We start from the raw sequence: 27,916 nt of genomic DNA on the forward strand, positions 1-27,916 counted from the left end.
AAAACCTTTGTTAGCATTAACCTGTAAAAATACACCGAATCCTGTCCCATGGTCTGAAGAGTGTCAGAAAAGTTTTTGGGAATTGCGTAATGCATTATGTTCAGCTCCTGTGTTGGGTACCCCTGACTACAGCAAGCCTTTTACATTGTATGTTCATGAAACGGAAGGTTGCGCATTATCGGTGTTAACACAGTCTTTTGGCGACAGACCGCGTCCATGCGCATATTTTTCGTCAACTTTGGACCCGGTAGCGAGGGCATTGCCAAGTTGTTTGAGAGCTACAGCCGCAGCAGCTGTGTCTATTCGACAGTCTGCTGGACTAGTGATGAATAACACATTGATTGTAATGGTTCCACATGCTGTGGACACATTGTTAAACCGGACCAAGACACAGCACTTAACTAGTGCTCGATTGTCAGGGTATGAATTGACACTGTTGGCAAACCATATACACATAAAGAGATGCAACACATTGAATCCAGCTACATTATTGCCGATCCCAGCAGACATAGATGAGATTGAGCAGCATGATTGTCTGTTCAGAACAGATGAAGAGACGAAAGGGAGAGTGGATCTTAAAGATACTCCCCTAACTGAGTGTGACGGTACCTTATGGGTGGATGGTTCGTGCGTCAAGCTTCCGAATGGTGATACGACTGCTGCATATGCTATCACGACTTTGCACACGATTGTTGAGACTGCACGCATACCACATAATTCGGCTCAAGCAGCAGAATGAATTGCCCTTACAAGAGCATGCGTGTTGTCTGAAGGAATGAAAGTGAACATATATACTGACAGTCAGTATGCCTTTGGCGTGGCCCATAGTTTTGGGCGCTTGTGGAAAGAACGTGGGTTCCTGACTTCGCATGGAGCTAAAATTCAGAATGGTCAGTTGGTGAATGATCTCCTTGAGTCACTGACCTTACCGTTACAAGTTGCAATCATGAAATGCAGTGCGCACAAGAAGGTCACTGATGATGTTGGTCGTGGTAATGCATTTGCTGACGAAATCGCGAAAGAAACAGCAAAAGAAGTGAAGACTCGAATGTATGTCGCAGGCCCTGCAAGATGGGTTGGTGATGTTGGAATGTGTGAAGACACGATAGAGAGTGTGAAGTCCCTTCAAGCTGAAGCCACAGAGAAAGAATTGAGTATGTGGAGAGAAAGTAAGGGTAAATTGGATGAGAATGGTTGTTGGGTTGATTTGTCAGAACATCGGTTGTTACCTGATGCATATGTGCTTCCAGTGGTTACGATGGCACATGGAATGGCACATATCAGTGTGTAAGGAATTTGTAAGTTGTTGGCTCCAGTATGGCAGAACGCTGGAATTCCCAAGTGTGCAAAGAATGTGGTCAAGAATTGTATGGTATGTTTGAAATACAATCCTGGTAGGGGAACCCCAACTCCAGCTGGTCATTTTGCGCTTCCATCATATCCATTTGAGGTTTTGCAGCTAGATTTTATCCACATGGAAAGGTGCAACAATTTGAAATATGTACTGGTTATTGTTTGCGCTTTTTCAAGATGGATAGAAGCATATCCCCTGAAAGACAACACTGCTTTATCAACAGCCAAAGCCCTTGTGAAAGAATTTTTCCCTAGGTTTGGAATGCCAAGAATGGTGTGGAGTGATAATGGGAGTGAATTTGTAGGTCGAGTGATGAAGAATGTGTGTGAGGGACTGGGCATTAAGCAGAAGTTCCACGCTGCAAATCACCCTCAATCAGCTGGATTAGTAGAGTGCTACAATGGCACCCTGAAACTTAAATTGGCCAAAATCCAGGCGAGCTCCGGTCTTAAATGGCCTGACGCTCTGCCTTTAGCACTCCTATCAACAAGAATGACTGTGCATTCACGAGTGGGACTTAGTCCCTATGAGATCATTTTTGGCCGGCCAGCCAACATATGGGGTGTGCCAAGACCGACAAAATTCAGTGAAATCGAACATCCAGTACTGCTTGACTATCTGTATGAATTGACGGCTAAATTGCGTGTTTTACACCAACAGGTGCACGATACTCTGCCCCAGGCCTCTGAAGCTCCAGGACACCCTATCGACCCTGGCTCGTGGGTGCTTATAAAAAATTATCAACGAAAAAACAACGATGAGCCCCATTGGATCGGCCCTCACCTCGTACTTCTATCGACAAGATCAGCGGTTCGAGTGAAATGGAAAAAGAATTGGATACACGGCGCCCACTGCCAACGGATCCCTTTGCCTCTACCATATGACCGGTGGGTCCAGGAGGGTATCGCTGATTCTGAAACTGACACTGTCCCTCGTTTTGTGCTATTTAGTGATGCACACGTAAAAGGCACAACTTCAGAACGAGAAAACGACGATATTTTGCAGGAAGCTGTGCCACCGTCAGTTCGATTGGACACCACAGAGCCTGAACTCTTGTTTCAAGACCAGACAGTACCTGGCAGAAACCGCTATAACTTGAGACCAAGGCCTATGGACAAATAAAAATTCCCTTCCCTTGCTATTTTCTTTTTGATATTACAGCTCTCCCATCTGAAGGACTTTTTGATTTTTGTTTTTCGAACCACCATCCGGGTTCAGCTGCAGGGTCGCGGTGCCAAGACTTCGGGGTACAGGCCGAAGACGTTAGGTCAACGGTTCTGGTTGGTCTGGGGCGTTCTGTTCACACGGTGAAAAATCTTTCAAACGTCTATACCCTTTGTCATATATTTTAAGACAAACTATACAGCATGTGGTCACACCATCTATGCTACTTGTGGGTATGATTTCACCAATTTAAAAGAAATTCATACGAGGTGCAATGATCTCTATAGTCTATAGGGTTTTTTTTTTTTTGCACACACCCTAGTACTTTTTAGGTTGTTATTTACTTTTCATCCTATACACACACCTTTTTTCGGAACGAGGGTAGCTGATGATGAGACCTGAGGCAGCAGGCGAGTACCTTCCTGCTTAAACCTCCTTGGTGGTGCTACCGTGAGGCTCCCTCGCTCCTTTCCTACACTTTTTCATCACTATTGGGTGTTTAGAGACAGATACCTGGGGACTATAGAGATCATTGCACCTCGTATGAATTTCTTTTAAATTGGTGAAATCATACCCACAAGTAGCATAGATGGTGTGACCACATGCTGTATAGTTTGTCTTAAAATATATGACAAAGGGTATAGACGTTTGAAAGATTTTTCACCGTGTGAACAGGTCACTTGTTGTATAGAAACGGTTGAGTGGGGGATGACCTGTTCTCTGCCCCTTTAGCTCCAATTTGTGTTGTGGTCTGGGGCGTTCCCTGGACTGACAGGTGTACTCCTTAGCAGAAGATACTCACCCGCCGCGAGCGGCACGATTAGAGGATGGAGTTTTTCAAGATAGAGAGACCCGCTGAGGAAATGAACTTTAAGACGAAAATATGTAAAATAATGAAGAGCAAGCGTTTTGTATTTTTATGTCTGTTTATACTATTTAGTATGATGGTGTTTACTGTAAGTTATGTCTTCTTCTCCTCTCAAGTGCCATTTGCACCCACTGTACAGCCTATACCTCCTCCTACTGTCTCCTTACACTCTTTCCACCCTCTGCCTGAACACGAACAAGCTAGACGGTCTGAGTTCGTAAACAACTCGTTTATTCAACTCCTGCACCAGCACCAGCTAGTTATGAATACAACCAATTGCTGGGTGTGTGGTTTAATGCCACATACCATTAATAAGGGTTTCCCATATCTAGTGCTGCCGTTTAGCTATAATGGATCGTCATGGGCATTCCAGACCATGTTTCTTTTTGCATTAGATGCCTACTCCCCGCGACAACCGCGTTCCATCAGACCTAGCACAAACAATAAGGCCTTAATGAAAGGAGTCGCTGATATGAGTAGAGATATCGACGCATACTCATCTATTCCCAAGGATGAATTGCGAGCTTATGTAGGTTGGAACGCGACGGGGTATAGCATTAGTCTGGGTGAAAGGCAGCGAAAAATTTCATCCCCAATTTGGGTTGTACCCCACATAGGTCGGTTCTGTCTACAAGGCAATGGTCAGAATCCAAGAGCTCAACTGGGGAAAAGTGACTGTACTGAAACATACACTTTTCCATCACAGTTTTCCCCTGCGTTTTTGGCTGCCAAGGGTACATATTTTGTCTGCAATGACCGAGCATATACATGGTTGCCCCCTGATTTCTCGGGCACATGTTACATTGCAAATTTGCTACCGCCAACATTTACTGCTGCCTCTGATTATCACAAGACCAGAGTTGTGAGAGGCGTTGTTAGTCAGGAGGATACTGCCGGTCAGGAAGCGGGGGACTTCTTTCTGGGTTTCCTGCCGTTTTGGGGACTGATGGTCAATAGTAGGAACCTGAGACAACTGACTCGTGTGGTTGAATCCACTGTTAATGTAACGGCTGGTGCCCTTGGTAATTTGACAGCTGAGCTCCAAGCGGACCGCCTCATGACTTTGCAGAACCGTATGGTTCTAGACGTCATACTTGCAGACCGTGGTGGGGTATGTAAGGTCATCCAATCTAGCTGTTGCATTTTCATACCAGATAACGCTCCAACAGTTTATCAAGCCATCTCCAAACTGCATAAAATATCCAAATCTATTCACGTGGATAAAGGAGATTGGTCACTGATGGGGTGGTTCTGGGAACTGATATCTGCCTGGGGTTGGAAGATTCTGATGGTCATTGGTATGATCTTAGCCATTCTTTTCCTGTTCTGTCTGTGTATACAGTGCGCTCCTGCGATATGTGGCCTCTGTGCTACATTATGTGTAAGGAAACCTGTATCGAGGGACGAGCTAAGTAATAGGATGATGCTACAGCAACATCTCCATGACCTTATGAATATAGACCTGGACTCGGATTAATATGAGTATAGTTATTGCCTATGTAAGGGCAAAAGGAGGGTCTGTGGTACTTTAAAATTTGGGACCGTGTAGGAGGCATGGCCCTACCCTGCCTATTCCGGTATCAGCGAACCGCGAATGGCCAATGCAGTATGTACAAGTGTTTTGCATAACGTTTCATCGATGGATTCACTTTGTATACGATATTACGCATCGACTTCGTGGGTTCCATTTTGGAGCGGTAGCCATCTTATGGTTGCCCTCACATAGGCTGCGCATTAAGGACATGCACAGGCCTTCAGAACACATGTGCCTTCTATTTGACTTCTCTGTGACCTGTGCAATTTGGCTCCACCGCCCCAGGTCAGTCCGGTCTCACGAGCTCCCCCGTCCTACAGCCACCTGTGATTAGCATCAGGGTTTGACACACCATGAAGCCTTTTCATCCCACACAAGCCTCTGGCTAATCTCTTTCACACCTGACTCTTCCTGCTTTATGGCTTGTTTTACCAACAGGAGGTGCCCATGTTTATTGGGGTCTGCTGATATCTGATGAGGGATCTGAGCCTCGCTGGGTAAATCATTGTGGGCTGGCTGAACTGGAATGTGGGATGGTCATCATGACTCTGCCTTTTTGTTTGTAATGAATACATATGAATGACCATATCGTAAAACGAGGAATGTGTGCCTGAAGCATGATATTTTGTATATAAGGAGAAGGCCGTTTCTGTAAGTTTAAGCAGTCTCCTGAGAATATACATTGTGTTGTACTTCTCGGATACCTGTAATTGGTCTGCAGCCAATAAATACGATCTTTGACTTCACCTAGAAGACTCTGTCTTTCTGTGGGTCTGAAACAGGAAGAACTCGAAGTCTCCGGGTGTGTTCCCCTGCACCGCTGGGTTCTAAAAACCCAGTACTTCAATCTTTGCAGCATTTGACCTGGAAGGCTGCTTTTTTAGTAGCCATCACATCAGCCCGCAGGGTGTGCGAGATTCCGGCGCTGTGCTGTAAGGACCCTTACACTGTGTTTCATGTCAATAGTGTGGTATTTCGTACACATCCGAGCTTCCTTCCTAAGGTGATCTCGGATTTTCACATCATCAGGTTATTACTCTACCCACTTTCTTTCCTAAACCTTCTACTCCCCCTGAGAGATCTTTACAATCTTTAGATCTCCGGAGAGTATTGAAGTTTTACCTTGTCAAAACTCACACACTAGGAAATCTGACCGGCTCTTTATCAACTACGGTTCCACTAACACCGGTCTATCTGCGTCCAAAAGATCCATTTCTCAATGGATTGTCTCTTGTATAGCTTTATCCTACCAGTTAGCTAACAAGACTTTACAAGGCAAACCTAAAGCACACTCTACCAGAGGGAAAGCTTCTACACACAGCTCTCCTTTGCAATGTTCCAATGTCTGAAATCTGTAAGGCAGCTACATGGCGATCGGTGCATACCTTTACACGCCATTACTGTCTAGATTCTGATGCACAGGCCGATGCCCAGGTTGGGCAGTCCTCTTTTAGGAATTTGTTTGCATGATTGCAATTTGAATGTAATGTTTTTCATGTTCTGTATACTCTGTTGCCTGTCCGCGAGGTAGTGAGTATGGTCTTGCTACTCTATTCACAGATTATGACTATTGATGAGTATCCTCTGGATGAGAAGGATTAGTTACTTACCTGTAATCTTATTTCTCATCCAGGGTTATACTCATCAAAGCCATAAGTGACCCTCCCTCCTCCCCAGACGAGCATTACTGGAGTTGTTCTATATTAATTGCTTCCTCTACTCAAGTGTCTCTACACAATGCACCGTCAAAAAGAACTGACCTAACTGTCACCTGTGGTGCATGATGGGAGCAGAGGGTCTCCTTGCAGGTCTTAAAGGCAGGGTACCCCAACCCTTGGAAGCCTTAACGGCAAGGTGTCAGTTTCTTTGTTTCATTATTGCTCTGCTATGCAGCCTACAGGCAACTGCCTGCAATTACAAGTTTTCTTTATGGCAATAAAGGATTGCTGTAATTGCCATTTTCACTCCCAGCGCTACTGCACCATTGCAGGTGTACTACATAACAATAAACCACAACAGAGTTCTTTAGTTTATTAAGGTGGGGAGAGCATGTCTATTGCATATTTAAAAAACATTTGCATTTATAATGCCAATAGCCCCAACTCCAACAATTGCGAGACCTATTGCATTTCCAATGTTTGTTTCTAGTGGAATCTGAAATGGGCACTAGCGTAATGCCGTTATTTTGACTGCAATCAGTTGAGCTGCATTTCTTTTTCCCTTTGCGAGCACAGAGGATGAACGTAACTGTATTCCTACGCCCCTGATGCCGCAAGTTCACTGTGCATTAGCTGATAACATTAATGTCACACTTTCTCCTCACCCCGTTCTACAGGTCACGCCCCATCAACAAGCTATTTGTGCTACCCTCTTGTGTTAAAATAGAGACAGCTTCCTCATTGTTCTGAAAGTCCAACCCATTGATATTGAGAAAGCGAGACACCAGATTGCTGAGACTGCCGCTTGTTGAGACTGACGTTTCAGTTCCCCAGCCAATGACTGACTAGAGCCAGACTTGGACTGCTAGCCAATCGGAGGCCTTAAAAGCATCTCCGGCCTTTCTGATTGGTTGTGAATCCCAAAGTGCCCAAAGCCTGTTTTATTATGTACGCGATTTAATGTCTACTTGATCATCGGACGAAATAGACATTAAATCTTCTTGCCCGTGGTAAAAATCAACCTGACTCGGGCGTCCGGCGATAGGATTCCCCCACCCCTGCATCTACTCTTCTAATCATGGGGATTCAAAAAGATTTGAAAGGATCCACCATCATGGTGGTACCCTCTAATGTACAAAGAGTTTGCTGGATGGCTGCCGTCGTTTATGATGGCTGTTCAGCAAACGTTTTTTGCTTTTCTAAACCAAACTCCCAAAGTAGGACTTTGTTTCTGAAAAACAAAAAAACAAATGACCTCCACACCATGGGAGCTTTATCCCAGTTTGTGGGGGGGTCAAAATCAGGTTTTTTTTCTGAACCAGGTGTTGACAAAGGGTATTCTACCGTCCACCCTAAATATGGTGGGCAGTGCAATGTCCTTCCTCTATCGGCCCCAACTCGGTCATGCCATCAAATGAAGCTCTCGTCGACCGAGCCAACCGGAATTCGTTTGATGGAAAGCTTAAAGTAATCCCTATCTGTTTGTAAATGAGTCAGGCAGGCCGAGAGTTTGGCAGACACAGTACTCTGCCCCCTTTTCAATGGAGTACCCTGTCATTCCAACTCCAAATCTGGCACTTAGTATTCTGAATAAGTCTGTCATAATGGAAAAACTTTTCCAGGTAAGCAATTTGCCTTCCAACTTATAGACAAATAGTCAGTGTGAATACACTGCATGTAGTTTAACCGTTCTTTATTTTTTAGATTTTTCTACGATTTTCTTTGGCGAGATTGGGATGATGAGGAATGTTGTGAAAACTACACTGCTCTAATTGAAGAAAGGATTAAGCTGTAAGTATATGTTTATGTGCAAGTAGATTGTAGCACGAAAAATACAGTTGTGTCACTAAATATTATCTTTATGAGAAACAGATCTAATATTGAGATATTTGTTAATGAAGACCACTTCTGCCCATCTCTCCTGCTGTATCAAGGTTATATTCATAGTTAGTGACATTTTACACACTATAGGCATGAGAGGTCAATTGCCCGGACCTTTCCCCTCGCAACAAAATCAATTACACATCAGAAATATCCAGAAGCTTTATCATTGTGTTGCCTTTTCTTATGCAGAATTATCTCTGGGAAATTCAGGGCCCTCACCCACATCGAAATGTGGAATGCTTCATTATCGGGCTTCTCTTCCAGGTGATACTCATCAATAGTCATAAGCACTGAATAGTCCCGCCCATGTGCGGAGACCCCGGAGCAATAGCCAATAATATGCATATATATATATATATATATATATATATATATATATATATATATATATATATATATATATATATATATATATATATATATATATATATATATATATATATATATATATATATATATATATATATATATATATATATATATATATATATATATATATATATATATATATATTCACTTAAAAAACCATAGGTTTCACACATGTTATAGTTAGGTGGATATTTCACTCGTAAAAAAACAATGAAATTCCCCCGTTATAGTTAGTTCAGATAACTATAACTCGCGCGCCCGCAATCCTCTGCTCATGGCGTCACATATTACATCACTCATGACATGGTCAGTGGCATCACTCTTGACATGCACGGCACCAGGAGAGACTGAATCAGGAGGCAGCGCACCACTCTTGACGAATGTTTGACTACAGAGGGTCGCTCTCTTCTCCAGTGCCTTTTTAAGCGAATTACCTAATAAACTCTGTTCCTACTCTCTGAAGGAGTAAGTTATAAGAGGAACTCCAGACTCACAGGTGGAGTACAACCCACAACAGTGGGAAAAAACAGGGGTTTGGCAAAAGGGCATGTGGATCAAATTGTCCTGAGGAATGCCGGAGATTTAATTTTTTGAACCGGCAGAAACATGTCGACTGCTATGCAGAATGGAGGAGTGGAGAGCACCTAATGAACTCACTCCACCACCATCCATTTGGGTATATAGTCTTTCACACATATATATACCTTTTTAATCTGACAGGGGAATCCAGGAATAAAAGTATTAGAGAGATATCCCTGGGTCAGTTTTAAGATCCATTTTTTCTGCACTTAAGGATCCAGCCTTCTTTTGTTTTGTATCATTGTTGTACTGTCTACCCCTCCCTATTGCTCCGCCTCTAGCGTTGGTTTGCGCAGAGGCGTTAGTAGCAGCCCGATGATGAAGCATGCCACAACTTGTTGTGGGTGAGGGCAGTTTTCAAAAAACATGTGTGCTTTCTTTAAAACATTCAGCAATTGCTAGTGGATTATAGCCGTTTTTTCACCCTACCTCCTGTTTTGTGTGGTATACATAATTATTGAGGAGGTTGAGGTAGGGTTTGTACCTTCTCCCCCTTCCCTTTATTGTGAGTAATATCACTCTTGACATCACTGATGACATCATCCTTGTGATAGAGTGGCGGTCGCTCGAGTTATAGTTATCTGAACTAACTATAACGGGGGAATTTCATTGGTTTTTTACGAGTGAAATATCCACCTAACTATAACATGTGTGAAACCTATGGTTTTTTAAGTGGATTTGCAAGGTTTTTTAAATGCTAATTCCTAACTATAACGTGTGTGAAACCTATGGTTTTTTCAGTGAATTTGTACGTTTTTTTAAATGCTAAGTTATGTATGTATTAATATTTTTTTTATATATTTTTTTTTACAATAAACTACGTATTAAATATTTTTTTTTTTTAATGGTTTTTCACCGTGCGCGCACCCCCGCGATTTAAAAAAAAAAAAATCATGTTTTTTTCTGCCTTCGGGGTCCTTCAGGGACCCCCTGACAAAGGCTAGGGGGTCAGGAACTCTCTACCCTGCCCCCTTTTCACGTTCGCCATCTTCCTTTTCCACTCTCGCACTGAAAAAAAAACAAAATGGCGGCCGACACTTCCTGATTTCGACCGATTCCAACGTTGACTGACATGTAACAACCAATCAGAATTACGCTCGCGCACGTTAAGGTGCGCGCACGGTGCGCGGCTATAGATATGTATGTGCTTTTAACTGCAATTTTCTCAGGAACTACTGAACAGATTGACTCCATATATGCAAAAGGCACATCCCTGACCTGAGGACTACCTCTCTGCCAAATTTCAAGTAATTCTGTTCAGCCGTTCGGGCTGTACCTTCGACTAAAGGTCCTATGGGAAAATGCATGGGGAAAACGCGTTTGGGGACCCCCCTTTTTTCTCGGCCCCCGCTTGACGATTCCCCCCGAGAATTTCAGGGTAGGAGCTGAGCGGAGCGCCCCATTAGTTTTGAAAATTTCGCGAAGATTCGTCAACCGGCGCCACAGTTATTCAAAATAGAATTTTCAGATTTCCTATGGAAACACGGTCCTAACTATAACTATCTACTGGCGACCGCCAGTAGATAATATATATATATATGTCTATATACACACATATGCAGCCTGAAAACATGTTACTAGGCTCAAAACTGCCACAATTGTATTGTAAATCTTTTACATTTGAGAAAATAAAGACATATAAGTCATGATATACTTATGATACATATGAAGAAAACTGCTTTAAGTTTGCTTTAAAACACATAACCTTTATTTTCAAAGGTAAAGAGGCAAGATCATAGAGGCAGATTAGCCTAGAAAGGCTGCATATAGAAACAATTGTAAAACTGGCGCCGTGCCTTTAAGACCTCCAGGAACCCCAGGCTCCCATAACGCACCACAGGTGACAGTTAGGTCAGTTCTTTTTTCTGGCTCCTTCTGTGAGGATCCTGGAGCATTGAGCTGGCTAGTTAGCGATTTTAATCACTATTTTTCTGGTTTAAAGTGAACTTTTTTAGTTTCACTCGACGTCTTTAGTACTTAGCTTACTAATTCTGTTGTTTTTTCTGACTATTGGCTATTTTTTCCTGTCATAATGCCGGTCTTATTTAATAAGTGCCCGGCCTTTGGAAAAAAGATGGCTAAGTCAGACCCTCACTTGGTCTGTATTGCTTCTCGTCCTTCATCTCACAAGCCAGACCAGTGTTACCACTGCAGCAAGTTTGCAAAAAGAACCCTTAGGGAAAGGGAGAAGATTAGGCTGCACTCCATGCAGGAGAGAGGAAAAGAAACAGCAAGTGGGCGAGAGGAACATCCCTTCAAAGAAGCCCTCCTCTCAACCAAGGCTGGAGCGTAAAGAGAAAGGTGAGAAAAGAAAACATTGGTCTCACACGCCGTCGAGGGACAGATCAACATCCAAAATACCTTGGTGTTTCGAGTCGGCGTCGAAATTGACGTCGAAGCGTCCTTCGCCGTCGAGGCGTCCTTCGTCGTCGAAGCAACCGACTTCAGGTGAGAAGACCCATAAGAAGAAGTTGACACCAACGCGTAGGCGGTCCAGGTCTGGCTCACCTACAACGTCAAGAGGCCGTGGCTCGACGTCGACTCACCAACGTCGAAGCCTGCCGTCGAGAGGTGCCATGAAGACGTCGAGAACGCTGCCGACGTCGAGAGGTCCACTTGCATCGAAGTTGAGCCGAACACTGAGGGCATCGACGCCGGTGAGGCACAGTCGCTCGCCGTCGAGGCGCCAGCACAGGTATTTGCCGTCGAGACGCATGACGTAGATGCATCCGTCGCCAAGAGGATCGACGTCGAGATCTCGAAAAACACCCTCTATATCTAGGTCAAGAAGATCGCGATCTAGGTCGATGTCGAGGAGATCAACGTCGAGGAGATCTCCCACTGCAAAGAGACCTAGGGCTTCGTCGGGAGACCGCTCCACGCGGGACGCCCAGTTGGTGACGTCAAGGAATGCCTCTACCTCCCCAGGACTTCAGATAGTGCAAGTCTCTCCTGAACCCTCACCAGTGCCATCTCCAGCTCCTGCAACTAATATCTCACCGAGATGGTAAGGGACATAATAGAGTGGAAGATTCGCAGGATTACAAGACTGCCACGTTCCTCTACATGATCCAGAGCTCCTATAATTCAATCTGTACACTGATCTGAAAGACATGAGCGACGTGTCACTCCACAAAGGTCTCCATCATTGAGAAGGCGCTGATCACGTTCTCCTAGGAGTCGGGCATCCAGATCTCGCCACCGCTCTCCTAGAAGACAAAGCCATAGATCTTCCATTGTGGTCTTCAGATTCCAAGGCGGATTACTCTCCTACTCTTTCTTCCTCTACTCCGAGTAGAATATCGCCCATTGATGATATCCTGACCTTCAATGAGGTTCTATGTTGAGGGGCTGTGAAGTTTAAGATTGAAATGCCTGTTTCCACAACTAAAACGTTAGTCATTTTTGAGACACTTCACCAAAGGTCTTCCTCTAGACCATTGCTTTCCCTAGTGCCTAGCCTGCTAGAGCCTGCTCTTCAAAAGTTTCTTACTCCAGCATCGGTGAGGGTTGCCCTATCTCGGATCATTGAAAGGTACAAGGCTCCTGAGAAGGATCCCTTTTTTCTGAGGGCTGACCCTCCACCGGACTCAGTTATTGTTTCAGCGGCACGGAAGCAGCATCATTTGCGGTACCCCCGGATAGAGACAGTAAGGCCATGGATTTGGTTGGCAGGAGAATGTGCACCACTTCGGCATCTTATATGAAGGTAGCCAGCGCTTCCGCCTTACTGGTTTGTTATGACCACTCTTTGTGGGACTCTCTTTCACGCTTCTCTGAGAAGCTTCCTAAAGAAGACAAGCAAGATTTCCTGGAAATCCTTCATGAAGGTGGTCTGGTGGCCAATCAGGTCATCAGTGCAGCGGCTGATGCCTCTGACTTAGCTTCCCATGGTTATGCACATGGGATTTGTGCCCGTCGCTCTGCCTGACTGAGATTGACGGGTTTGAAGCCAGAGGCGCAACATCGTATTCTAAATCTCCCCTTCAATGGCACACCGCTCTTCGGCTCTCATGCTGATGACGAAATGTCCATGATGAAGACCGAACTGGATACAGTGAAGGCGGTTGGGCTTGAGAAGAGGAAGGACTTCAGGCGACACTACCGTCCTTACGATCGGCGCCAATTCCAACAGAGGGTTCAAACCGCTCAGTGGTCCTCCCAGCAACATCAAGGAAGATCACAGTCCTACCAGCGTTGTCCTGGTAGAGGGAGAGGAGGGAGCTCCAGGCAGTCCACACCTGCTGCCAAGCAACAACAGAAGCAGTGAGTGCTTGCTTCCCCTAACTCCGTTACCCACTCTGGTGGGGGGAAGTGTCCGTTTCTACCTGTCATCCATCGCATAAATCTTCTGAGAGAAGAGGTGTCCGCTCAACTCCTAAAGGAGGCAATCGAGGAGGTCCCATGGCATAAACGTCAACAGGGTATCTACTCCCGATACTTTCTGGTCCCAAAGAAAGGTCCAAAGAATGAGTTCAGGCCTATACTAGATCTCAGGCTTCTCAAAAAGTTCATTCTTCGAGAGAGGTTCAGAATGCTGGCATTACATCAAATAATCCCGCTTCTACATCAAGGGGACTGGATGGGCTCTATAGATCTTCAAGATACCTATTTCCACATCCCAATCTCTCCAAAGCATCGAAAGTTTCTAAGGTTTCGCATCCAGTCAGACCACTTCCAGTTCTCTGTCCTGCTCTTCGGTCTGAAGTCGGCTCGCTGCACATTCTCAAAGTGCATGGCAGTAGTAGCTGCTTTCTTTTTTTTTTTTTTTGAAAAACCTTTATTGATATTGCAACCAAAGACAAGTATGGGCCTACAACCCTCGGGGCCGGCCGCTAAGCAGTTAAAGTAACAGCAAGCAAATCTTAATCACACGCAGCACCTCGGGAAGCAGATTCTCCATGCTAGTATACTCTAGTCCAGTGAACAGCCCAAAGGGGAAACCAGGATATAAAAGGTTTTCATTTTACAATAAGGGATAGAAGGATCAGGTGCCAATCAAGTTCTCAGCAGCGAAAAATGGCAGGCTGAGTAGTGAACGTCAACAATGAACAGCAATCTATCAAGTCACTGGCGCTGAAACAGGAGGTTCAGGATGTGGAGGAATGTCACGAGCCGTTTGCGCCTGCAGTCCCCTGCCCTAGGACCCAGAAGACATCACGGAAATTGATGCACAAATAAAAAACAATGATTGGCAACGAAGGAAACCTACCGTACTGACCCCAGAAAAGAAAGACAAAGAAGAATAAGAGAAGAAAAAGGAGGCCATAGGAACAAAGTAAAGGACTAAAGAAGCCCCTCCCCCAACCTCCCACCCTGCACCTCTGCAGATGACTACGGCCCCCCCCCCCCCCGCAGTGTGCCTGTCGCCCCAGAACCAGACCCGAAATATAGAAGAAACAGAGAAAAATGGGAAAGAGAGGAAACCCCCCCTAACAGAGAAGGGGAGAGAGTAGTAATAAACTGGAGGAGGGCCTTCAATCATGCCCCTGGCTTCTCCCTCCCGCACAATATATTCCTCCCCAAAACAAACAGTAAACAACCAAAATTCGACCATGTCTAAGAGAAATGGGGAGCATTATTCACAGACTACACTATTAGTTATGCCGTGAGAGCACACAACCCCCAAGCCCGCCCGCCTATTAAATGACAACCTCTAAAGGATCAGCCTTATCCTTGGCCACGCTTTGCGAATCCACCAATGCATACCCAGCGACCCATTATCATGTCCAAAGTTACAAGGAAGAGGAGCGTCCAAAGAAGACCAGGAAGGGACACACACATGTAGGGAGGATGTCTCTGAACACCAACACAGTCATCGTCATGGAAGATCACCTTTCCCGGTACTGCCCCAGGGCCTGCGCCGCACACAAGGTCCAGGAAGGAGGAATCAGCCAGAGCAAGCGACCGCTGCGGGAAGATCGCCCGGGTCGCCGGAGGCCGCGCATGGGACAAAGTCACCACCTTCTGCTCAAGTCCAAAATCTCCGGAACAGGCCGACCCCACAGCCAGCCGACCACCCGCTGCCACAGTGTCCGAAATTTCCAGCTGTCCCTTATTCACAGAGGCGGTCACGTTACTTTCCTCCTGTGTAGGGTGAAGCAGATCCTTGTGTACCTGGGGACAGGCAGACCGCAACTGTTCCGATGCTGACGCAATACCATCCAGCTTCCTCCCCAATACCCGGGCGCCGTGAACCAGGGCGGAATGAAGGGCTCCGAGAGCGTCGAGAAGGTCACCGTACCCCAGCACAGCCCCCTGCGCTCGCTCCGCTACGCTCCTCTGCGCCACACACTCCCAATCTTGCTGTGACCCGATGTACAGGATGATAGAGTCCATCCCATCAAGATGGCCGCAGGGCAGGGCCACCCCAGATGGGAACCGGGACTCAGGCACAAGCGCATCAAGTTCCATGGCACTGCAAACAGGGTTCCGGAAGCAGGCAAAATATGCATCCAGTGTGTGGTCACAGGTAACAGTCGTTCTCCTACTGGGCCAGTGCCCGCGAAAACCGGGAGCAGCCCGCGCAAATCGGGACGAGCCACAGGCCGCGTCCGATCAGTTCACTGGCGAGGGCCCAGGCAATCGCCGAAAGACCCTGGAATCGTCACCCCGGGTATGCACCCACTACGCCACGCTCGATGGTAGGAGCGACCACAGCGAGATTTAGGCCAATATTCGCTCCGCTTCGGTATTCCGACTCCACCCGGTCACCAATGGCCGCTGTTGTTGAACTGCCGCCCGGCCATGTTGTCCACCCGAGGTCCCGGCTCCAGGGCTGCACAGGCCGCAAACTTCAAATGAACATTTCTCAGGCGGTACCGCCGCCAGAAACTTCAGGATCACACGATCGGTTGCCGCTCTCAATCACCAACACGGGCATGTAGCGCAGGCTGAGGATCACATGCAGGATATCTGTGCGGGATGTGGAGGTTCACGGAGCCGGGAGCCTACGCTGCCGTCCCGATCGCCATCTTGGCTCCTCCCAGTAGCTGCTTTCTTGAGGAAAAAACACATTTTCGTCTACCCTTACCTAGACGACTGGCTTCTCAAGAGTGCGTCTCCAAGTCTTCTGCAGCAGCACCTCGCGTACTGCATGCAACAACTACATCAGCTGGGTCTCCATGTCAATTTAAAAAAAATCCATCCTTAATCCAACACAGAGGTTACATTCCTTGGGCGCAACTTTGGACACAGTAAACGCAAGAGCGTATCCTTCGGAGGAGAGACTATCATCCATTCTCTACAGCATACTCTAGAGCAGAGGTCTTCAAACTGAGGGGCGGGTCCCCCTAGGGGGGTCTCAAGGGATCCCAGGGTGGGCGCCAAGCTCTGGCCAGAAGAAACATTATGCTTAGTTTTCAGCCCAAAAAAATGAGCGGCAGTAAGCACGTCTGTAATGGGCCCTCATTAACATCCCTCATCATTTAAATCCTGGCTGGGAGAAGGCATAGGGAAGGGACTCCAAATTTTCTCTGAAACCCCCACTACCATTTCGAATAATCACACTGTGGATACTATTACACATTAGTAAGGCCTGCCTCACCAGAATAGAATATTTGGAAATCCTGTATTTGTTTGCATTTCTAAAACAGTGACAGAACTTAGCTGCAATGTTTAAATAAGTCTAGAAATATTTAAACATTGCCAGTTAAATAGAGTATTGTGAAAATGTTGAGGGGGGGCCCGATGAATTTTTTTTTCTACACTTAGGGGGCACGGAATGAAAAAGTTTGAAGACCACTTCTCTAGAGGATCAGTGGTCCCAAATCTCTAATCGCTGGGAGGACACTTTAACTCTGCCTCTGTCTGTCTCCATCAGATGGTAGATACAACGGACTCATCTCATCATGGGAGTCCCCTTTCAAGAGGAATTGCCCAAGCACACTCTGGTGACAGATGCGTCCCTTCAGGGGTGGGGCGCTCATATGGAGTCACTACAGATCCAATAAATGTGGTCAAAGAGAAAACAACTATTCCACATAAACATGCTGGAGCTCAGAGCGGTCCATCTGGCTCTCAAGGCGTTGTTTCCTTCCATCAAATCGACTGCTCTGCTTGTTCAGACGGACAATACAACAACAATGTACTTCCTGAACAAGCAGGGGGGCACCAGGTCCAGACCTCTGTCGCTGGAAGTGCAGGCGATTTGGAAGTGGCTTCTAGCACAAGACATGAAGATCTCTGCAATTCACTTACCAGGCATCCTCAATGTCCAAGCGGACGGCCTAAGCAGGCATTTCGCAGAAGCACACGACTGGGTGCTAAAACAAGAAGTGGCGGAAGACATCTTCCACAGCTGGGGAACACCAGACATAGATCTCTTCGCAGACACAGAAAACACAAAATGCTGTGTCTTTGCCTCCAGATACCCGCAACAGGATCCAAGGGGAATGCTCTGTTGAGGTTGCTCCAGAGTGGCCTCGCCAGTGGTGGTACCCAGACCTTCTTCATCTGTCCAAAGTACCACACAGGAGGTTGGCATGTCATACGGATCTGCTGACCAGAGCGGGCGGCAAGGTGTTCCATCCCAACCTGCTGTCCATTTAGGTCTCTCTCAAGACCGCATGCAGATCTTGAAGGAGGCTAGGAGAGCTTCTACGAGGAAGTCTTATGCTTTTAAGTGGAAGCGTTTTTACATGCGGTGTACTGCTGAGGGTCATCATCCTATTCGAGTTCAGGAACAGGTACTGTTATCATACTTACTATATTTGGCCAAAGCAGGTTTGCAATACTCCTCCATAAAGGTTCACCTGGCAGCGATAACAGCATATAGAAAGTCTCCCACTCAGGCTTCCTTCTTTCAAATGCCAGTTTTTAAGGATTTCCTGGAGGGTCTAAAAAAGGTCTACCCACCAGTTGGGTCTCCATCTCCTCCCTGGGAGCTTAATGTGGTCCTCTCTAAGCTAATGGGTCCTCCATTCGAACCCATTCACAAAGCTTCCCTTCAGCATCTTTCGTGGAAGACTGCTTTTCTCGTAGCAATCATATCTGCCCTCAGGGTGAGCGAGATACAAGCTTTATGCTCTACAGAGCCTTGTCTCGTTTTTCACACGAACAGAGTGGTGTTACGTACTCACCCGAAGTTCCTTCCTAAGGTGGTTTCGGAGTTTCACATCAACCAGTCGGTTACTCTTCTTACTTTCTTTGCAAACCCTGTCACTCCTGCAGAGAGATCTCTGCACTCTCTAGATTTAAAAAGAGTGTTAAAATTCTATCTTGATAAAACAAAAAGTGCACGAAAGTCTGACCAACTGTTTGTTAATTATGGTCTATTGAACACTGGTTTCCCTGTCTCTAAAAGGTCAATTTCTAGATGGATAGCATCATGTATCACGTTATCTTATCAACTGGCACATAAGCAGCTCCTGGGCAAGCCGAGGGCGCATTTTAAAAGAGGCAAAGCTGCTACGATAGCAATGCTTAGGAATGTACCTATTCAAGAAAATTGTAAAGCAGCCACATGGCGTTCGGTCCGTACTTTCGCACGCCATTGCTGCCTTGATTCTGATTCTCATGCAGATGCTCAATTTGGTCAAGCATCCTTGAGAAATTTGTTTGGGTGATATATGTTTTTGGTAAAATGGTTTTGATATGCTGGTATTCGTCCGCAGGGTATGGGGATGGGCTTGCTACTCTATTCAGTGCTTATGACTATTGATGAGTATCCCCTGGAAGAGAAGGATAAGTTACTTACCTGTAATCCTAGTTCTCTTCCAGGGGTATACTCATCAAAGCCATAAGCAACCCTCCCTCCTCCCCGGACGAATACCATGGCCATATATATGTATCTGTTACCCATACTGTGATTAAACTGTGATACACCGTGCAAAAGAACTGACCTGTCACCGTTGGTGCATACTGGGAGCCTGGGGGTTCCTGGAGGTCTTAAAGGCACGGTGCCAGTTTTCCAATTGTTTCTATATGCAGCCTTTCTACGCTAATCTGCCTCTATGATCTTGCCTGTTTACCTTTGAAAATAAAGGTTGTGTGTTTCAAAGCAAACTCAAAGCGATTTTCTTTATATGTATCATAAGTATATCATGACTTATATGTCTTTATTTTCCCAAATGTAAAAGATTTACAATGCAATTGTGCCAGTTTTGAGCCTAGTAACATGTTTTCAGGCTGCATATGTATATATATATATATGCATATTATCTATATATATATGGGTATTTATGTATATATCTATATGTAGATATATGCATATTATTGGCTATTGCTTCGGGGTCCCCGCACATGGGCGGGACTATTCAGTGCTTATGACTTTGATGAGTATACCCCTGGAAGAGAACTAGGATTACAGATAAGTAGCTTATCCTTACCACACCCTGGACCCAAATGCGTCCCAGGTGGCTCTACCACAATAAGTGGGAGCAATGTTTTTTTAATATTGTATTTGTAGAGTTCTCACTCCACATTAATCAGAGAAAAAAAACATAAACAGGTAAAACTACCTAGAACTATCATAACCTCTATTGTATTATTGGATGTCCTGATAGGATCAAAAAACAAAAAGGATGATGCCAGGGAACATTAATGTTCCTACCAGCCTATGTTAATGGTCAACATATTTCGGCCATTCTCTGATATGGCCCAAAGGTCAGCAGCCTTCGTCAGGACCTAAAGTCTCTGGTTTACTCAATCATGCCCCCAATATAGTAGTTTGCTCTTAAATAGTCCTACTGTCCTCTATGGTATAGACCAGGACAAAAATCCATGTATCCAAAACTCCATGTGAAATGAAAGTTTTTGAAAACCGTATGATATTCTTTCTTACGTTATGGTACTCTGGAGATCATTGCTCAAGTAGTAGGAACATTGCCTAACCCAATCGATGCCGGTGGAAATACTGTGGTTTTCCCTCTGCTGATCAGCAGAGTGAACACCATGGTACGTCTGGAGGCGTTGATCCCTTAGAGTAAGTGTGATGACAGGACGAGGCTCCCATGGGTTCCCTGGGTTCGGCAATGTTCCTACTACTCCTGGAGCAGTGATCTCCAGAAACTGCATTTTTCAGTATGCTTAGTAGTACTATAATAGCACTACTTATATACTAAAACAAAAAGCTATTTACTAACCTACATACAGAGGTCTCCACCTCTCCGATCTTTTCTGTGCAGAGATCTCCGCACATGTAGACGTACGTTTTAGTAGTAAATGAGGGCGGGTTAGTGGCTGAAAATGGGAATACTTTCTACAAAATGGAAGTGGTTAATAGAGGCGTATTGAGGGATGTAGGTAGAGACATGCACCCACCCACAAAAGAGTAAGTCCATTGCTATTCACAGACTGCACTTCGATAGTTACTGCAGCATGAAATGACCAAAACCACCACAGTTGGCCGATCACTGCTACTGTACCACCTTCCCATAAACAGTAATGCTGGTAGGGACTTAAACTAGAACCTCATAGGAAGTAATTGTAAGTAATATTTATTTGAACTTTTGGAAAAAAATATAGATTTACTTTTCTTTTAAATTATGAATTATATATAAATTTTTAATAAATAAAAAATCAATGATCTTTTTAAGCAAATACGTTATTTAAATTAGTTCTGTACATTAAATTTGGTAAGTTTTAACACATAAAAAAATATAGACATTGCACTTTAGTTGGGTAGTTTTTTATAAATAAAACTTTAGAAACAATTTTAATTTAATATATTTGAATTGTTTAATTTAGTCTATTTAATATTCTAATATTAAGGGGCCGATTCCGATGGCCGGTCGGACAGCTGTCCGTAGCCTTACCGTGCGACCGACACGCACCCGGAGCCGGTCCGTCCTGTATAGGAAGTACGATGCGCATAACTGCCAAAAACACGACCGACACGTAGGCTGTGAATTAAGCCCCATTCTCCGTACGAGCCGTAACTCATAAAGAGGAACCGTGTCGCCCGGAAGCAGTATCCATAGCAGTTTCAGGCATGACAAGTACGATGCGTACTTCCTACGCGCCGGACGGGTCGTCATGTATGACACATCACAGCATCCGGAAAACAAGCATATCAGCTACGATTCACGCCACAAATCAATACACGGCTACGAGACGGACCAGCTTGCAGCGTGTACGAGACGGAGCAACAAGCAGCGTGTACGACACGAACACAACATGAATCCCATCGCGCAGGTCATACCAGTACTCTACATCTATGACCGGATATGGGACCGACGCCGACGGCTCAGGCGGTAAGTCAGACACCTACCACATAAACAAACGACACGTACCCGCAAAATGGCACAGACACACAGGGGATCCATATCCTGGCCACTAACAACAGGCCACCATAGGGGTTGCATGGCCAGCACCCCTACCACCCCCACCATATTGCTTATGTTGCACATCACCTATGCCATCCAACCCATAGTGCTTATGTTGCCCATCACCCCTGCCACCCACACCCATAGTGCTTATGTTGCCCATCACCCCTGCCACCCCCACTCACAGGGCTTATGTTGCCCATCACCCCTGCCACCCCCACTCACAGGGCTTATGTTGCCCATCACCCCTGCCACCCACACCCATAGTGCTTATGTTGCCCATCACCCCTGCCACCCACACCCATAGTGCTTATGTTGCCCATCACCCCTGCCACCAACACCCATAGTGCTTATGTTGCCCATCACCCCTGCCACCCCCACTCACAGGGACTATGTTGCCCATCACCCCTGCCACCCCCACTCACAGGGGACCTGTTGCCCATCACCCCTGTCACCCCCACTCACAGGGACTATGTTGCCCACCACCCCTGCCACCCCTACTCACAGGGGACCTGTTGCTCATCACTACTGCCACCCCCACCCATAGGGACTATGTTTCCCATCACTCCTGCCACCCCCACCCATAGTGCTTATGTTGCCCATTACCCCTGCCACCCCCACTCACAGGGCTTATGTTGCCCATCACCCCTGCCACCCACACCCATAGTGCTTATGTTGCCCATCACCCCTGTCACCCCCACTTACAGGGCTTATGTTGCCCATCACCCCGGCCACCCACACCCATAGTGCTTATGTTGCCCATCACCCCTGCCACCCCCACTCACAGGGCTTATGTTGCCCATCACCCCTGCCACCCCCACTCACAGGGCTTATGTTGCCCATCACCCCTGCCACCCACACCCATAGTGCTTATGTTGCCCATCACCCCTGCCACCCACACCCATAGTGCTTATGTTGCCCATCACCCCTGTCACCCACACCCATAGTGTGAGAAGTTGGCCTGATGTATGATGTCACTAGTTCTAGTGTACACCTTATATCAGTCCAAATACCCTTATGGTGATTGGTTGTAAAGTCAACCTTATAGACCAGCTATCCTAGTGGTAGCATGGACAAGAGCAGTCTTAGGCTAAACTCTGAATGGCATGTGAAGCCAGCTGTGATACCATATATAATCCCTTGAATACCAAATGAAAGGACACCACAACAGATATATATATAAAATAAAGTGTATTTATTCTAGTCAAACCCTCAGCCCTCTTTATGAGATTAGAGGTAAGTACAACACAGTCTTATTTATGCATACATTAAGTCACACAGGTAAGTAATACAGTTAGGCCCTAGGGGCCACGCAAACCATATACTAAGTAAGTGGTATAAGGACCACTGGCACGGAAATAGGATAGGCCTAGGCCTAGGGAATCGCTGGGGCTACACTATACAACCAAAGGTTAGGAAGTGGGAGGCCCACGGGATTCAGGTGCAGAGTGGAAACACTCACGCGTAATGCGTAAAAGTCACTAGCAATAGTACAGTTTAGAAATAGACAGATTTAGGACACTTCCGGAGTAGCTAGGAAGTCGAGACTGGAAAACTAGACACTAGGATAGTCACTATCCTGATGAGCACCGGAGTACCCAAGTTACCTAGCCCACAGGCTGCGGGTGCATAGGGGTGAAGTTGCGTCGGGTTTCGTCGTCGACTCCTATGGATGCCTGAAGAAAGATGCTGACAGGCAGTCAGTGAAGAGTGTCCGGTGGATCCCAAGGCTGGGATCAAGAAGAGAGGAGACCTGCAAGCAGAAGGGACAGAGTCAAGGTCACTAGCCAGTGACCACGTGGAACCAGGAAGGAACCAGGCGATGTCGTGAAGATTGCAAGTGAAGGTGAAGCTTGTCGCTGCAGCCACGAGGACCAGGAAGCGTCGAGGACGACCAGGAGGCGAGCTGTCCCACGAAGGCTCTTGCTGTCGGCGGTGTCGAAGTTGGACTAGGACTCACCAAGCCTTGGCAAGCGGAACCCACGCAGAACGGAGGACTTGCTTCTGGTGCAGACCAGGAAGGTCTGGGGTGCTTCTCTTTTTCAAAGAAGCAGGAGCCAGTCTGGAGGAGCCAAACCAGCGATGAAGATTTCAGGATGCGTCGTCACAAAGGCCACTAGCCAGCTGGCAAGCAACCGGGCAGACGCGGCAAGCAGGAAAATGCAGAAGGGCCCCACGCAGGACTCGTGGAGTGTGGGGGGCTGGTCTTCGGTGCAGATGGTGCTTGGGGTTGGGGCTTCTCAATCCCCGGTGCACAACTTCGAGGGTGCCTCAGAAGCTGCGCTTGAAGATACTAGCCACTTTTCCCAGGTAGCCGGTCCCACGTCTCTCGTCGCCTCCACGGATCTCAGCTCTGCTGTGGATGTGGATCAGGGTCGGAGAAGTCTGGAAGTCAAGGCTCTGGTCGGGCTCTGCAGTCGGTCCCTCGTAGAACTTTAGCAAAGCAAAGGGTAGTCTCTTGATGGTGCCTGTTTGCACAGGGTAGCCACTCCTTGGCCACAAGGGAGATTCTTCAGTCTTCTTCTTTCGTCGAATGTCGAAGGTCCAGAGTTTCTGTTCAAGTTTGCAGGTTCAGGATAATCTAAAGTCTTGAGGCCCAACTCCCACTCTTATACTAATCTGGGGGGCTGGGATACCTGCTAGGTCACGCCTTATGGGTGGGACCTGGGAGGGGGTGGTTACACCCACTTCCCTTTGTCCAGTTTCGCGCCAGAGCTGGGGCTGGAGTGCCCCAGCGCCGGTTTGAACTGGACTATGCAAGGAACACCTTGTGTGCCCCAGGCATGTCTCATTCCTTTCAGCCCACCCTGCCCCAATACACTAAAGGCTGTCTGGGGAGGTGCTAGCACCTCCCCAAGCAGGAAACCTATTGTCCAGGCCTCCCTGGCTGGGATCACTCCCAGCAGCAGGAGGTCAGACTTGTGTCGTGGCAGCAGCATCCATTTTGTGATGCTGAGGCTTTGGTCAGAGACTAACAGTGAAGAATGATTTTAACATGTCTCTCCCTCTAGAAGGGGGGAATAATATCCTCATGTCCAGAAATGGTATGGGGGTATTATTCCACAGTGTTAGACACCTTACACGACATGTTTCGATAAAGCCAAACCATAGTTATCATAACCGTTTAAGATTATAAGGCACTTTAAGAGTATATGGTAGGCTATATCATAGAACAGCTATAAGGACATGGTTCCGAAAGCTGCAGACAGGCTCAGCTCATGCTAGAGCACCATCTCACATGTTACCAAGCACTCTGCCTCCAGGATTGTTAAGGCCTGCCATAGGAGTGGCTGATAGGTACACATGTGTCTATATGTAAGTTAGGTATAGGAATACTACACCTAAGCAAGGAGTGATTACACGACCTTGCCCCAGCTGAGTGATCAGCCAATTGTGTCACATTGGAAGGCCAGGCCAGGGGTGGCATAATACATGCTGCAGCCCCTGGTAGGCCTAGGGTACACCTATGCCCTGGGTACCTAAGGTACACTGTACAGGGACCAATAAGGTGATCCTATCCAAATGGGTTATGCACCTAAAGTACATAGTATCAATTTAGAGAGAGAACAGCAGGGCTGTGGGTCTGATTAGCAGGCCCACAGCCACATCTAAGTCGAAAACCAGTAAAGCAAAAGCAAAAAGTGGGGGTGAACCTAGAAAGCAGACCCTACTCTCCTACACAGTCGATGCGATGCTTGGCGTCGAGGCGATGCTTGACGTCGAGGCGATGCTTGACGTCGAGGCGATGCTTGACGTCGAGACGCAGTGATGCTTGACGTCGAGACGCAGTGATGCTTGACGTCGAGACGCAGTGATGCTTGACGTCGAGGCGATGCTTGAGGTCGAGGCGATGCTTGACGTCGAGGCGATGCTTGACGTCGAGGCGCAGTGATGCTTGACGTCGAGGCGCAGTGATGCTCGACGTCGAGGTGCAGTGAAGTGATGTTCGACACCGTTGTGGTGGTCGCAGTGATGGCGAAGTCGCAGTGATGGTGTCGTCGCAGTGATGGTGATGTCATGGGTGACTTCGAGGGGTCATTACTGGCGCTCGATGTCTAGGTCCCGTTCTGGACCTCGCTCCGTAGTGAGCCTATCATCATAGGCGGGGATTTCGTTTTCCCGGCAACGTCGACTCTCGACGCTGAGCTGGGGATGGACGCCGAGGAACCCTTCGGAGTCTGGGGCTACTTACACGTGGTCCGCTCAGAAGCGAGGGACTTTGGTCCCTTCGCTTAGTTGGGAGTGTCTGCGTACCGGCTCACCATCTAGGTCGCCTCCTGCTCCGCCCCCACTGGTGATACCACGGGGAGGCTGCAGAATTCTCTCCGGCTCATCTCCCACTCACCGAGGGGCCTGTGGCTCCTCAGCCGGCGATCCCCCCCCCTCCCCCCCCCGTGGAATCTTGATGTCCCTAGAATGAGGTCTCGTGTTGGGGCGTCGGTCCCATGGACTCCGCTGTCTTCCATAAGGTCCCGTCGTCACCGTTATGGAAGGTCTCGGGTCAGGCATGCCAGGGATGCATCTTACGTGCGTACGGAGAGGTGTTCTCCTGCTCTTAAGAATTTCCCCCTTAGCGGGTTGTTCACTGGTGTGTGGTACTTGACTTTCGTACACCGCCCAGTAGGTTCTGGCTTCGGAGCTTCCTGTATAGCTGACATCAGTGATGTGTAAGACTCTACAGATGAAACCTCTTGCTGGGCCGTTGTGATAAATCCCTGTGTGAGTTCCTTCACCAAAGTGTGGATCTCCTGCCCAGAGACAGGGATAGTCTATAGGGCCTGATGGTTGCGGATATACATTCTTCGGCTCTGCAGCAGATATCTCGCTTCAGGCGAAGCCCGGGCATTGCCATGGTTTTGTTCTACGGCGACATACTTGTATTCGTCTGACATCTCTGAAGCCTGCGGCACAGCAGTGTGTTTCTAATCTCCCGTTCTCTGGCGCAACTCTTTTGCTCCCATGCGGATAGTGAGGTGGCCCGCATGAAGGCCGAGGCAGAGGCTTTGAAGGCTGTAGGTTTGGAGGGGCATGGAGAATGGCTTAAGGCCGTCAGCCCTTTCCAGCGGCGTTATGCCTCCCAGATTTTGTTTCTGCGGTCTCGGGCCGCCATTGAATCATTCAGGTGCTGAATATCGTGCGACTCTTCCAGTTCTCCTCCAGCGCTCCCTCCAACTCAATAGCGCTACATGCGCGAGTTGTAGAAGGATGCCACCACCCTCTTCCAGTAAAGGAAGATAGAATCGGCTCCTCTGGGACGGAATGGAATGGGATGGTACTCACTTTTCCTTCTAGTGTGCAAGGGAGACATGACCGAGTTTGGACCCGTGTTCGGCGTGCGACAGGCCGACTCGTGGGGTCAAAGAGTAATAAATTCCGGTGGAGGTCCCTGCATTAGATTTCCCCTCAACTTCATTAGGGAGACTGACTATGCGCCTTAGATCTGAAGGCCGCAGATTCTCACGTACCCCTGGCGGCGAAAGTATCGCGAGTTCCTGCTTTTCACAGTGGGCAACGACCATTATCATTGCTTTGTGCCTCCTTTCGGCCTGAAGTCAACACCTCGGAATGTTCCATACGCAAGGACGTAGTGGCTGCGCATATGAGAGTAACAGTGTCTTTGTCTATCCGTTTCTGGACGACTGGTTGATCAAGGCAGCTACTTTCAGGTAGCGCGCCTGCATTTCACTCGGACTTTCTCACTCTTACTTCGTTTGGGCCTCCGCACCAACCTCACGAGGTCTGTCTTGGCTCAACGAATGTGTGTCCTTTGGAGGGGAGACACTCTTCGATCCTTTGGAAGGCTCGAGTTTTCATAATCGTGCCCTCCCCAACGGTGGGGCCGGTCTCGTCTCTTCTGGGCTTTATAGCTCTATGTGTCTTCTCCTCTGCACTGCAACGATTGGTTGATCAAGGCAAACTCCTTCTCGGAAGCACAAGCGCACTTCCAGAAGACGTGCGTTCTCTTGAACAAGCTGGGGTTGCACGTCAACATGTCCAAGTCTGTCCCGACGCCGGTCCAGTGCATACAGTACGTGGGGGCTTCCATCTCTACGCTGTCAGTAAGCGTGTCTCCTTCGGAGGAGAGACGATTGTCACTCCTTCGGAAGACTCCGGCCCTTATGACCGCTCCATCGACAACAGTGAGGAAGGTGTCTTCGCTGCTGGGATCGATAGCATCATGTATCTTCCTCACACACGGCTGCACATGAGACCACTGCTGGAGTGCTTGGAGGATCAGTG

General features: G+C 47.3%; 1 protein-coding gene across 2 annotated transcripts in view; it reads left to right on the forward strand.

Annotated features, from left to right (window-relative positions):
- SHCBP1L (SHC binding and spindle associated 1 like) overlaps positions 1-27,916 on the forward strand; it is a 1,698,124-nt gene that overhangs the window by 715,491 nt on the left and 954,717 nt on the right. For both annotated transcript variants that reach the window (XM_085600099.1, XM_085600098.1), the window contains exon 4: positions 8,283-8,369. In XM_085600099.1, the coding sequence (XP_085456225.1) occupies positions 8,283-8,369 (87 nt within the window). The remainder of the gene's footprint in view (positions 1-8,282; positions 8,370-27,916) is intronic.

This window comes from Triturus cristatus, chromosome 4_2 (genome assembly GCF_964204655.1).
Source record: "Triturus cristatus chromosome 4_2, aTriCri1.1, whole genome shotgun sequence".
In the NCBI taxonomy this organism is placed as follows: domain Eukaryota; kingdom Metazoa; phylum Chordata; class Amphibia; order Caudata; family Salamandridae; genus Triturus; species Triturus cristatus.